This window comes from Mchenga conophoros, linkage group LG1, assembly GCF_057382185.1.
Source record: "Mchenga conophoros isolate Kocher_MC1m ecotype Shallow Benthic linkage group LG1, M_conophoros_male_GT1.1, whole genome shotgun sequence".
Taxonomy (NCBI): Eukaryota; Metazoa; Chordata; class Actinopteri; order Cichliformes; family Cichlidae; genus Mchenga; species Mchenga conophoros.
In genome coordinates this window covers 29,322,922-29,336,267 of record NC_140526.1, presented here as the reverse complement: position 1 = coordinate 29,336,267, position 13,346 = coordinate 29,322,922, and the positions used below count along the sequence as shown (strand labels likewise).

Genomic DNA, 13,346 nt, shown 5'->3' with positions numbered 1-13,346 from the left:
CCTCACTGTTGAAGAAGATGATGTAATCGAAATGAAATGAAAGTTTCGTTCACTTAATTTCAGTCCCCGCGGGGTGTTGAAAGCATCTAGTCTGGGCAGCCCAATGTGGTCACAACTGCTTGACAAAGCTAGTCCATAATAGCTCTTTATTAAATGCTATACTTGACCTGCACGCGAAGGACCCGCACACAATCAGCTGCCCAACCAAAATGAATTTTATTTGAAGCTTCAAGTTCTAATACTCTAGTGAAAAAATGGTCTATTTCTGTTCTGGTCTGCCTTTTTATGCCGTTTGATTAAATATCTTGGAAAAGTCATACAAACAAAATGGTGAGAGTCAATACTTTTGTTGGTGAAGAGCCGTAATTAGCCAGAAATTGGCAAAGCAAAATTTACTGCTGTGGCAAAAAAGCAGCTGGAAATGGAAATAATGTGGGCAGAACTACAATCATAAACTGGTGGTACTGAATGGGTTTGCAGGCTGACTGAAATAACGTAATCATGCCGTTATATTGACTGAGATATAACAAGTACTTTGTGACTGCCAGTCCCACGGTCTTTGTTAAAATGGAAACAGAACTTCTGAAGTTGTCAGTCCGGTGGGTTTCTATGGTGAAGCAAACACGTGCACAGACTAATGTTGCCTCGATTGCCGATGGCTAGCGCTGAATGGCTGTACTTGCATCATTGTGTCTACTGTGTGTTCTGCCATCCCCAGACATCGATGAGTGTGAGAGAAACCCTCTGTTGTGTCGAGGAGGTGAGTGCATGAACACAGAGGGCAGCTTCCAGTGCGCGTGTCCGGAGGGACACGAGGTCGCCCCCGATGGATCGGCCTGTTTAGGTGAGTGTTGAGAGAGAAGAGAGTCTCTTCCTCTTTCCTGTTTTTCTCCCTTCATTGATTACTGCACATTAGGCCCTTTCTACTGTATTTTCTTTGGATCCTTGGATTGACTTGGATCATGCTGTGTGTGGGCTCATTAGAGAGCATTTGTGTCCTTAGATAGATGGGCAGACATGAACTCTGGGCCAATGTGCTCTCCTATATGCTGACATTCTTGCAGTCGTTGAGAAATAAACTAATATGATGTTTTTTTGTCTTTACAGACATCAATGAATGTGAGTTGAGCGACAGGCTGTGCAAGCATGGTCAGTGCGTGAATATGATCGGCCGGTACCAGTGTTCCTGCGACACAGGATACAAATCTACTGAGAACAGACTGGAGTGCGTCGGTATGTTCTGACTGTCACGTGACTGTGTTTTAAAGAATAGATTTTATTTCGATTTTTGCCAACAGTATGTGTGTTTTGTCTGCCGCTTAGACATTGACGAGTGTACCATTGAGAACGGTGGCTGTGAGACTTTCTGCACCAACTCAGAGGGGAGCTATGAATGTAGCTGCCAATCTGGGTACGCCCTGATGCCCGATCTAAGAAGCTGTACTGGTGAGTAGCTGCGTTACCTGTCTGTCGTTGTCTTACAGTTGGCATTTTTTGTACACTGCATGGAAAATGTAAAGAAAATACCCTCAATTTTTGTGTTTACATCAAAAAGCCTGCATGTACAATACAAAGACGTGGCTGTGACTTGGCTGGCACATGTTTAAAGAAAGCTCACACTGAGCCGGGTTATGGTGCCAGAATTTTTTTTGGAGAATGAGTGCAGGTTTCAGGCGCTGCTTATAGACTCACTCCTGTGATGCTTATTCCTTTAATTAACAGAGACGGATTTACAGACAGAGATCCAGGCAATAGAGGGGTTAATTGGAGAGAACTGTTCAGTTTCTTGCAGAAGTGCTGTCCTGAATTGAACTTGCTTATTTATGAGAGACAAAGTAAATTCAGTCCTGACTTCCTCTTTGAAGCTGATGTGTGCTTTTCCCTCATTGTTTGCATACCTAGCTTTAAAATGTTTTTTTTTCTTTCCCTCTTGTCCCTCTCTTTTCTATTCCTATTTCCTTTCTGCTTTCTCCAATCTGCAGATATCGATGAGTGTGAAGAAAGCCCAGACATCTGTGACGGGGGCCAGTGTACAAACACACCAGGGACTTATCAGTGTCTGTGCTTTGATGGCTTCATGTCATCCGAGGATATGAAGACCTGCCTGGGTAACGGACGTTCTTTTTATAGCCCAAATAAAACACTGCAATTGTAGCTCTGCGCTTATTAGATCCAGGGGATTCTCGCATTTACTGAAACTACATAATGAGCATCTTCAGGGTTATCCAAGATATGAGTCATGAGAATAAGTCTTAAATGACTCAGATCAATGAGTCTGTGTATGAGAGAACGGGGCAAGTGCTGTTGTTGATTTATAAAATAGTGAACATTGTGTTAGCCGGAGGAATGTGTGACATTTAGACGTCTGGTTCCACTGAGTGAGAAAACAAAGAACCAACTTCTAAATGGATCTGCACAAGCTGACTGTTATTGCTGTATTTATTTAAAGTAAATGTTTTAAAGCCTCAGTGTAGCTCATGATGTAATTTTTTGTGCTTTCCTAACACCCATGTTATAGCTTATTTAAAACCATTTTTTTTTGGCTGGCTGAACATACAAAAGCGAATTCATCTCTATTAACTGCCATTAACCTTTCCTTTATTATATTCATTTTAAGCAAGTTCTGGATTTTTATTTTTTAAAATGGCATCGCTCTGTTCTTACCTCACCTCATAGATGTGGATGAGTGCGAGTTAAACCCGAACATCTGTCTGAGTGGGAACTGCGAGAACACCAAGGGATCCTTCATTTGTCACTGCGACCTGGGCTACTCTGTACGCAAGGGAACCACAGGCTGCACAGGTGAGTGAAACAAGCACACACAAGCATACAAACCCACCAAACCAAAATGCTCTAACTGTGGGGGAAAATGAACAGAAGTGAAAGAACGGTGAGTCAGTCGGAGCCGGCTACTAATTAATCAGTGTGGAAAGAGTGTGTGTGAGTGTGTGTGTGAGAGACGTTGTTTAACAGCAGCAGTGAAAACAAGTTGAAGAGAGGTCAGAAATGAGAAGACCCGGGGAGAATGCCTGTCTAACCCGAAGCAGCTCTAACATTACTCATCACCATTCGAAAGCTGCTGTCTGAGTTGATAAGAAACACGCTCACACATACACACACACACACACACTCACGTGTGCAGACAAACATGCAGCATCGTTAACAGCAGCAGGAGCAGTGAGGTCACAGTCTTCCATCTAATGCATGCATCATTTTGCACCTTTGTTTATTCTTTTGTTGCTCTTTCATTAGGGTCAGTTAAACATTACGTGATGGTTGGAAGAGTTCGGCAGCACGTAATCACCTGTAACGTCTCCAGAACACATAAATACAATGTCTGTCCGTCCGCTAGAGTCTTTTGCTAGTTTGGACTCGCCTCTCGTCTAGAAAAAATTAAGTCTTGATTTATGAGGCTACTTAAAAAGTGTGCGGTCGAAGGCTAGTTGTGACTTTGGCCGGTGATTTCTTTTAATCTAACACACTCAGCAGCAGCAGCAGCAGCAGTGCATTTTCTTCAGACGCAAATAAACAGGTTTTTCTGAACTGTTACACCTCCACCTTCTCCACACACACACACACACACACACACTTGCAAACACATAACTCCTGCTCATTCTAATCCCATTTAAATGTTCATACAGTATTTTCCTTGTTTTCCCCGAGGCTGCAGCAAAAGCAGCCGGTTCTGATTCACAGCTTTGGAATTTCAGCCCCAGACCAGGGAATCGAGATGCTAATTCCTCTCGGACAGGCATGATGTCTTCTTATACACAAGAAACAAAACCTGCTACTCTTTCTTTTGGAAAAAGGTCTCCACCAAATAAAAAAATTCGGACAATGAAATTCACAAAAAATTGGTTGCTATTGTTCAGCTGCCTCATGCGACCTTGTTGGCATGCAGGGACTAAACCTTCTTGTGCGTGTGTGTGTCTGTGTGTGCGAGTGTTAATGAGTGAGCGGTGCTCTTAAGCCCAGATATGATCCAGCTGTTTATGTGGCTCCCACAAGAATTATTTTTGTTTTTATTCCACAACATTGAGAACTCAGGGGCAGGGTGTGAGTATCTTGAGCGTACACTCAAGCACTTTTGCATCTCTACATTTGTATTGGAAAGTTGGGGCCTGGGTGGAGATGTATTGGTAGAGTTTACAAGCATGGAAGCATCTTAAAGGGGTGATCATTATCAGAATTTATGCTCTGTTGTCTTTATCGTCTCTCAGCTAAATGACAAAACAATGAAACAATTCTTGCTTTAACAATGTGTTGAAGCAAGACCATGCAACTTTGACAATAACAAGTTACACTATCTGTCATTTGAAAGTGAGAACTTAGATTCCAAAGAGTCAGTTGGTCAGTTTTTACTACTGCAGCCGAAAGGTCAGATTGGCTATATTTTAATTCCCAATCTAATCGTGTTATTAACCATATATGGTATGACCAGCAGCTTTCGCTGGCTAGTGCTTATTGTTATCAAACTTAACATGAATATGACTTTAAACATGGGCTGCATGCTAGCAAGATGGATGCAGCCACAATTTCAGTTTGTGCTGTTTTCAGTTTGAGTGATAAAGGTTAGATTGGTACTTAGTGCTTTTCTTATTTAACTGAGCACTCAAAATGCTTTTTACTACAAGCCTCATTCACTCAGTCACACACTATTCAATTCAATTTTATTTATACAGCGCCAAATCAGAACAACAGTCGCCTCAAGGAGCTTTATATTGTAAGGTAGACCCTACAATAATACATACAGAGAAAAATCCAACAATCATATGGCCTCCTATGAACAAGCACTTTGGCGACAGTGGGAAGGAAAAACTCCCTTTTAACAAGAAGGAAGCTCTGGGAGAACCAGGCTCAGGGAGGGGCGGGGCCATCTAATTCAACCAGTTGGGTTGAGAGAAGGAAGACAGGAAAAAAGACATGCTGTGGAAGAGAGACAGAGATTAATAACACATATTCATACAAACACTTTTTTCTATATAATCACCTTCTCTTAACAGTCACACACACTCATGCTCATGGATGAGGCAAATCGAGATTCAGTAACTTGCTCAAGGAAACTTCAGCACACAGCCTGGAGTAGGCGCAACTAGTCTTCCAGTTGGTACCTCCTGAACCACAGCCACCCCAGGAGCTCCTATGGTTTATGGTTCAAATAGATTTAGAAATTGGGTATAAAATAAATAAGGTGTATCAACTTGAAAAGATGAGAGTATCTCATAGACAGTATCAAAGATGGATTTAACTCCTGTGATTTCATTTATTGGTTTCTGAAGTCGTGTTCTGAAGCCTTGAGAGAAGTATTTCTGCTGTCACTATCTTGGTGAGCAGTAATTAAAAAAAAAATAAAAAAAATAAAAGGAAGTTATTGAGAAGTTATTAGGAGTTTCTTTCCACAGGTAATCCTACATTTTAGGAAAATAATCTTTTATTCATTTTTTTTAGTCAAAATCAGTGAGTCCATAATCTCAAGTCTTTAAAGAGGTCAAGATGGAACATTGTTTTCCCTTTAGGACTGGAAATGTTTCTTTTTTCCCCTCAACCACAGGTATCATCGTCTCCTTCAGATAGAGTGCAGGTTTAAGGCACTTCCACATTGGCTTCATTTTCCAACCTGGAAGCTATTTCCATGTTTTGTACAATGACTAAAACTCTGGTTTCGCTTTATGTTTTGGCTTCTTCTGCTCCTGTGCCAGTGTTGATGTGGAGGTTTTTACCCTTCAGCTGTAAAAGGCTCATGGGGAGTTGTCGTCACCCTGCTGGGCGGCTGGCCAACATGAACACCCAAGTTTGTGAATGCGGTACCTTGAGAACGAATGTTACCGCTGGGGTTTCTTTAGATTTATGTGCTTTTGAATGAATAAATGATGGGTTTGGGGTCTAAAAAAGGGAAAATAAGAGTAGAGCTGCATTATTTTTAATGACCAGCAGGGGCAGACTCTCCTAGTTGCAAAAAAGCTTCTGATTGCATAGAAATCTATGAGAAAAAACACCCCCCCCGATCATGTGCTCTTTGACTTGGGTAAACACTTTCCCAAAGACTTTATGGGCTCATAACCAATACGATGTAACAGTGGCTCTGTCTTTTGTACTGTGTATGGTCTGACGCAGCTTCAAACAGCCGATGATGGATGGCACTTTTGGCACTGGCACTTCCAGTGTGTGAATGTGTGTGTGAATGGGTGAATGACTGGTTGTGTAAAGCGCTTTGGGGTCCTTAGGGACTTGTAAAGCGCTATACAAATACAGGCCATTTACCATTTACCATTTACCATTCTGCTTTGGCATCATTATTCCACGCTGGCTTTAGTTTAGTTTTAGTTTTTCACGACTCTTATTTTTAACATGATAATATTTGTCTTTGTAAATGATTCCCTTGTACTCTTGCTTTGATTATTTGACTAGTAGATCATGGTGATTAAAACAGTAAAAAGGCTTCAAAAACATGTTAGTGGTGGTACATAAAGTAGAGGCAGATCCTTCAAATGCAGTATTAAGTATTAAGAGAATGCGGCACGTTAATATGGCAAATACATAAATGGTAAATGCTTGACAGTTGTCAAAACATGTTGGAATAAAACGAGACAAGAGGACACTCAGATAAACTGGCAGTCAGGCATGCAAACACACTAACAGCCAGCTAAGCAGCCATGTATAGGCAAACGTGTAATTCGCAACTTTTTTTCATCTGTCAAACACTGTCCTAGTTCATTCAGCCCTCTTTTTTGACCGATGACACGCTTCTCACATGCAGCAATCTTTGTTTGCATTGTGTGTGTATGTGTGTGTGTGTGCGTGTGTTTGTGTTCTTTCTTTCATCAAAGGCTTGGAGGAGCTGATCATTAGTTTTGCCTGTAATCCAGGGAGATTCGTTTGCCGCAAGCCCTCATATTAACCTTGTAATCAAATGTAATGAAAATATGCCATACCCTGTCCTTAGGAAGACTGTAAACCAGCAGCGCTAATCTCTAATTGACTGTGTCTTGAATTACTACCCTCACAAAGACAGACACACGCAGAGAGGAGTGTGTCTCATTCCCTGATAGGTCGTAAAAAATTGAGTTCTCAGCATGGTTTCCCTTGAAGTACATGAAGGGAACGTGAACTAACTAACTTGTACGCTCTTGCTATTAAAGCTCCACCTCTAGCTCAGGCCTCAGTCTTTGAGTGAGGCTACAGCCACACTCAAAGAGATCCTTATTGGTTCCACCCCACAGGATTTAATCAACTTTTTGGGAAGGGCAGATATTAATAATATTCACTAATTGCTCCCATTAATTTTTATTGCTCATTTATTAGAATCTTGAGTGGCAAACAGTAGGTCTGTACATTCAGAGAATAGATTACCCCGAATATTTCATTGGTTGGGAGATATTATTGTCATGGTTTTGCTGTGAAGGAATGTTTATTTGTAGAGTTGGCACATCACACTTTTACCACATCACATTTAAAGAAATTATGTTTTGGAAAGATTAAATTTCCACACTTGACATCTGGGGCGGTGAGAAACCCAAACATGAACATTAAAGGGGGGGCGGGGGTCGTAATGTGCTGTTCCAGAAGCTTCACATTAGAGGTGCAAAGTCTGTGGGTAAAAGGAGGTATCTTTGCCTAAAATAACCTGCGAGGACTAGTTCAGACGGTGCAGACAGAACAAGGCCTCAGCGTTAGGCCTTCGTTCCACCTCTTAGCCGTTTTACAGCTCTCAGGACACACTTGAATGACGAAAATCCAGAGACCTGCTGCGCTCATTAAACCTTTGTAGCAAGGCCATTAGTATCAGAGATCATGAGAATGCCTCGTTGCCTTGTGCTCTGAAATACAGAGACAGTGAGCCAGAAAGACCTAGCCCTGTCTTCTCCTGCTGCTATCTTTATACAAATCAAACCAAGCATCAACTCACTCTACAGCGCCAAGAACCCAACTGGAATGAGAAAGCAGACCTTAATCATTGGACCATCAGACCTGTGTCTATTTTTCTTTATGTTGTTTCTTGTTCTCTCTTTGTCAGATATCAATGAGTGTGAAATCGGAGCCCATAATTGCGATAGACATGCAACCTGCACCAACACAGCCGGCAGTTTCAAGTGTAGTTGTGCTCCGGGGTGGATTGGCAGTGGTCTCAAATGTACAGGTAAGGCTGATGGCCTGGAATGCGCAAGTAAATGGTAAAAATACATGAACCATCTGAAATGAATGAGCTTGTGTATGAGATGCGCAATTGCGAAAAGCGAACCTGTGCTTTTGGCTATCGTCTTTACTTTGATATTGATTTAATACTGCAAGGCTTATCCTCAATATTTGGATGAATTCGGTTACGTTTGCAGGAATGTAATCGTTTGTTGTGTTTCAGACCTGGATGAATGCTCAAATGGGACACATATGTGCAGCAACAATGCTGACTGTCTCAACACCATGGGCTCTTATCGATGCGTGTGCAAGGATGGATTCTCTGGAGATGGATTCTCTTGCTCAGGTCACACATACAAAATCAGTTTCTTAATCCACACTTCAGCCCTTTAAAAGATCCACGGATGTATTTTGTGCTTACTGACTCTGTGTGGGTGTGTGACTGCAGATAGCGATGAGTGCGCAGAGAACGGCAACCTGTGTGAAAACGGCCACTGTCTGAATCTGCCAGGAGGCTTCCGCTGTGAATGTGACATGGGCTTCATCACCACTGCTGACGGCAAGGCCTGTGAGGGTAAGGCAATACAACACAGACTATCATAGTTCCCAGGATTTGAATGGGTGCCCGCATCCTAAATTATGTTGACAGTTTCAAAAAACAAAACCCAAAAATTGCCCGGTGCTATTTGTTTGTTTTGTTTTCCTGTTTATGGAAATAGCAGATCCAAACAGATGCTGCCTACTAATTATATGGATTTTTGGACATCAAAGAGCACAATATGCTGAGCATTAATGTGATTTAGGCTGTGAGAACATTTCGAAGGACTGACAATAACAGTGGAACTCGCCTTGATTTTCTGTTCACGTTTGCTCGATAATTTAGTGTTTCAACATCACGCTTCTGAAACTTGAAGCACACATCACAGCGTGCGAGCTCGTAACTACGAGATGTTTATCTGACTCAGGAGTGTATATCAGTTGTGCAATTGCTACAATTTGGTTAAAGGTTGTATCTAAGCTTTGTGATGGAGATAAAAATGAACTGAGTGGAAGGAATTCTTTGAAAAAACCGGTCCAAACATTATTTCCTGCTTACAGTGTAATTCCTTGTAGCATAAAAAGGCTACATATTAGAATTGTAATGAAAGGCTGCTCTAAAAACAGTCTTATTCTTAAAATTAGTGCTTGAGATGCACAAGCTGCTTACACAACATACAGCTGTGGACAGAATTTTACTCATCGTAGGCATAAATTGTAATTTTGAGCTTTTGGCGATTTCTTTGAACGGTTCTTTTGCCAGGGTGGAATGATTGTACAGCGTACACCTTTAATGACCCAAGCAAGAATTAGGTGCACAATTTTCAATTTACTTTTTTGTTTTTTAATACACACAGGGCCAAACTTATACATACAGACCCAAGACCTTATACATAGACCCCCACTAACATGTTGTTAAATGTCTCTTAGCAAGTTGCAACTTGACCAGATGCTTGTCAAAAATTGGAAGAGTTCATTTAAATTGGTTGGCACATTCTTGACTTTTAAATGTAGTCCATATATTTCCGATAAAGAGGAGGTCAGGGCTTTGGGAAAGACATTCCAGAAGCCTAATGTCAGCCTGCTTTAGTCATTCCAAAACCAGTTTGGATTTATGTTCAAGATCATTGTTGTTTTGAAGGATACCATTGTGTCCAACTTTCAACGGTCTAGCTGTTGTAGTCCAGCTTCTTCATTATTCCACCACTTTGTGCAGCATACCAGTACCATTGCTGGCAAAACATCTCCAGAGTATGAGCATTACGCTACCACCACCATGCTTATCAGCTGTTTTCTTAGGTTTGAAGGCCTTTACTCTTCCAAACATACCTCTTACCATTATGGCCAAAAAGCTTAAAGATTTTTCTCCAGAAGGCAGTGACGCTGGTGTTCCAACAGTTTCCAGTTCATGACACACTTGAGCCTGGAAAGTTCCCAGGTTGTTCTTGAAATACTAACCAATTTACAAGTTACAGAAGTGGTGACAAATCAGAATAACTTGCATACAGTTGTTTGAACTGATAATCTTAGAGTCTGCACTTGTTTAGAAATGGCTTCAAGAGACCTTCGCAACTTGTGTAAATCTGCAGTTCTCCCTTTTACATCTTCACTGAATTCCTTGCACTTTCCCATTTTTCTCAGTTTTAAATGAGCAGTGTCAAACAAATGCTTTTTATGCTGGCAACTACCGGAAACTACCGGTTGTATTAAATTACAATCACTAAACAGAAGATAATATGTCAATTTAAAAGACATGGTAGAACCTTCAGCACCACTCATATTTTTTTAAAACCCCTCTGTGGATTAGAGTAAATCCCAAAACAATTTAAACCAGTGAAACCAGTTATTGGTTTTTAAAGCCATTAAAGATGTGTGTACAGTCATTTCATACTGGAAGAACAAGTTCCATGAAATCATTAAAAGTCCAAAATTACCATGACACTCATGCCAATGATGAATATAAGTCAGCTTCTGACCACAACTGTATAAATTCTGGATTCCTAACCTTCATAATATACTGACATATGATTCAGAGTTGCCATATGTGGGAATCTCAACTGCAGGCTCTTTTTTAAAGATGTTTTGATTGGGATGTATTCCGCTCATTTACTCAAAGTCTGAATAAAATATTAACTTGTTTTTAAGATTTCTTGTAAGCTGCATATGAACACATTTATAACTTGTTGCAGATGAATGCTGAGTGCAGTGATAATGCACTGCAGGATTCAATTGAAAGAGCAGACTGACCTCATTGCACTGATGTGTCAAACATCCTGAAATAACCTGTCCAGTCCTGCCTCCGTCAGCTCAGTCGGAGCTGGACAGTAATGACTTGTGCAGAGTGTAATGATGTGGAAGAGCACAATTTCATAACCTTGGCTACAGTTCTGATAGTGTATGTGTGCGTATGTCTGTCTGAGTATGTCTAGAGCTGTCATTCTGTAGCAGAGGTGAGTGGCCTTCACTTCCTAAAGCCCACTGCCAGTTTTCCACCGTGATCTCATGATCCACTAATCACTCACAGCTGGCTCGCTCTTTATCTCTCTTTTTCACAGACATAGATGAATGTACCTTTGCTGACATCTGTGTCAACGGACAGTGCCAGAATATCCCGGGACTTTTCAGATGTAAATGTAGCATTGGTTATGAACTGGACAGAAGTGGAGGCAACTGCACAGGTAAGACTAGTCCAGCTCCCCTCCATGTTCCTGTGTTTAGGCCTCAGCAAACAGGGGAAATATATACAAGTGCAAAAGAAACGCAGCACACGTGTAAAGATAAGAGCTTTCATATTCTGTGATCCATCCAGTTGCTTTTGTATTGGCCAAAAAATTGAAAGCGATCATTTATATATTAAAAAATGTACTTTTTCTTTCTCAGATATCAATGAATGTGCAGACCCGACCATCTGCATTAATGGAGTGTGCGTTAATATCCCTGGAAGCTACCATTGTAACTGCCCACCAGACTTTGAACTCAATCCCACTCGAGTGGGCTGTGTAGGTGAGACTGCAACACTAAACATATTTAAAACTGTTCTTAGCTTGTTCTTTAACTAATTTCAAAGAAAAGGCTTAACCAACATAGCTGAAAATCTGTGCCTGTTTATGTGTGCGTTTGTGTGTAGACACTCGCTCTGGTAGTTGCTTTCGAGATGTTCGTTTGCGAGGAGACGCATCTGAAAATTTGGACTGCTCCAATGAGATTGGAGTTGGCGTCTCCAAAGCGTCCTGTTGCTGCTCCATGGGCAAGGGCTGGGGAAATCCATGTGAATTATGCCCGCCTGTAAACTCAAGTGAGTCATCACATTATCCTTTGTAACCACACATTATGTACTTTTTGTTTTCAGTTCAACTGCGAGGAATGTCTACTCTAGCAAGAAATACTCATGCGTGACGCACCTCCAGGAAGCCACAGCGTCTATAGCCCAAATACAGTGCATAGTTAGCTAACCTTAGCGTCTCTTTTTGGAGCTGATATACTCAGTGGCTTGTGATAGTACATGAGAAGGTAATTTATTGCTAGCATTACTTACTTTGATAAAGATTTCCACGATTCAACATTTTTGTTCATTTCAGCTGTAGGAAAGCAACACAAACATCTGAAGAATGATGGCATGATAAAATTGGAACCATGCAGTGGGTTGCATGGGTGCATCACTCAGATATAGTACCTGCTAATTAATATATACAAATAAAATGCTAGGATTTAGGAAGACTTTATCAAGTAGGCTACATTTGTGCATAAACCAATACATGTCATTTGTCAGATAAATTGATTAAAAAGTGTTCCATGAGTCTCCAAATCCATAAGCAGAGCAAAGGTGAAACACACCTCACAGTCAAACTACAGTTATGGGATAAGGCATAAGGGATAGATTAGCTATGGATTGCAACACCATTCTTTGTACCAGGATCTTCTTCTTTCAGCTGCCCCCTTTAGGGGTCACTACAGCAGCTCATCTGCCTCCATCTCACCCTATCCCTAGCATCCTCCTTTGTTATACCAACCCTACATCCATGAAACGTCTCTGTGGTCTTCCTCTTTTCATCCTCCCTGGCAGGTTCATACTCAGCATCCTTTGTCCAGTATCTCCACTATGCCTTACTGCTCAACCTGAGCTGGTCCCTCTGATTTACCATCTTATAAAGCTTCCCTTTCATTCTTGCGGCTATCCTTCTGTCACAAATCATCCCTGACATGGTTTCCACCCTGCGTGCACTCCCTTCTTCACCTCTCTTGTGTACACATTTGTTTGGATGCCTGACCCCAGGTATTAAACTCACCTACCTTCACTACCTCTACTCTACTGCATGTTCACCTTTCCACCTTGCTTCTATTGACTCCTCTTCTCTCTTGTGCATACCTCCACCTCTCCAGGATGTAAACATTTTTATATATGCTCTTACGCTCTTAAGCTTTTGCACCCTGGCTGAAGTGGTCTCTCCTGGAAATGTGATTTTTGACAGTTCCTTGTCGGCTTGACTTTTCACCCTGTATTCTTGTTGGTGGGATGGGTTAGCTTGTTAGCTGTTGGCTGTTTTGAATTGTGGTTTAAAAATTAGATTTGAATGTAGAGGAAAGAAAAAGATTTGGTGTTTATGTTTAATCAATAACCCTGTCAAATCCATCTATTTGCGGCAGGGTAAACAAAACAGACCTTAATTTCCTTAAAC

At 41.2% G+C, this 13,346-nt stretch overlaps 1 protein-coding gene across 2 annotated transcripts in view; it reads left to right on the top strand.

The window, feature by feature from the left end:
* Nucleotides 1–13,346, top strand: part of fbn1 (fibrillin 1) — a 66,747-nt gene that overhangs the window by 32,973 nt on the left and 20,428 nt on the right. For both annotated transcript variants that reach the window (XM_085273824.1, XM_085273833.1), the window contains 11 exons: nucleotides 719–844; nucleotides 1,108–1,233; nucleotides 1,324–1,446; nucleotides 1,983–2,108; nucleotides 2,677–2,802; nucleotides 8,015–8,137; nucleotides 8,357–8,479; nucleotides 8,582–8,707; nucleotides 11,226–11,348; nucleotides 11,551–11,673; nucleotides 11,798–11,965. In XM_085273824.1, the coding sequence (XP_085129950.1) occupies nucleotides 719–844; nucleotides 1,108–1,233; nucleotides 1,324–1,446; nucleotides 1,983–2,108; nucleotides 2,677–2,802; nucleotides 8,015–8,137; nucleotides 8,357–8,479; nucleotides 8,582–8,707; nucleotides 11,226–11,348; nucleotides 11,551–11,673; nucleotides 11,798–11,965 (1,413 nt within the window). The remainder of the gene's footprint in view (nucleotides 1–718; nucleotides 845–1,107; nucleotides 1,234–1,323; nucleotides 1,447–1,982; nucleotides 2,109–2,676; nucleotides 2,803–8,014; nucleotides 8,138–8,356; nucleotides 8,480–8,581; nucleotides 8,708–11,225; nucleotides 11,349–11,550; nucleotides 11,674–11,797; nucleotides 11,966–13,346) is intronic.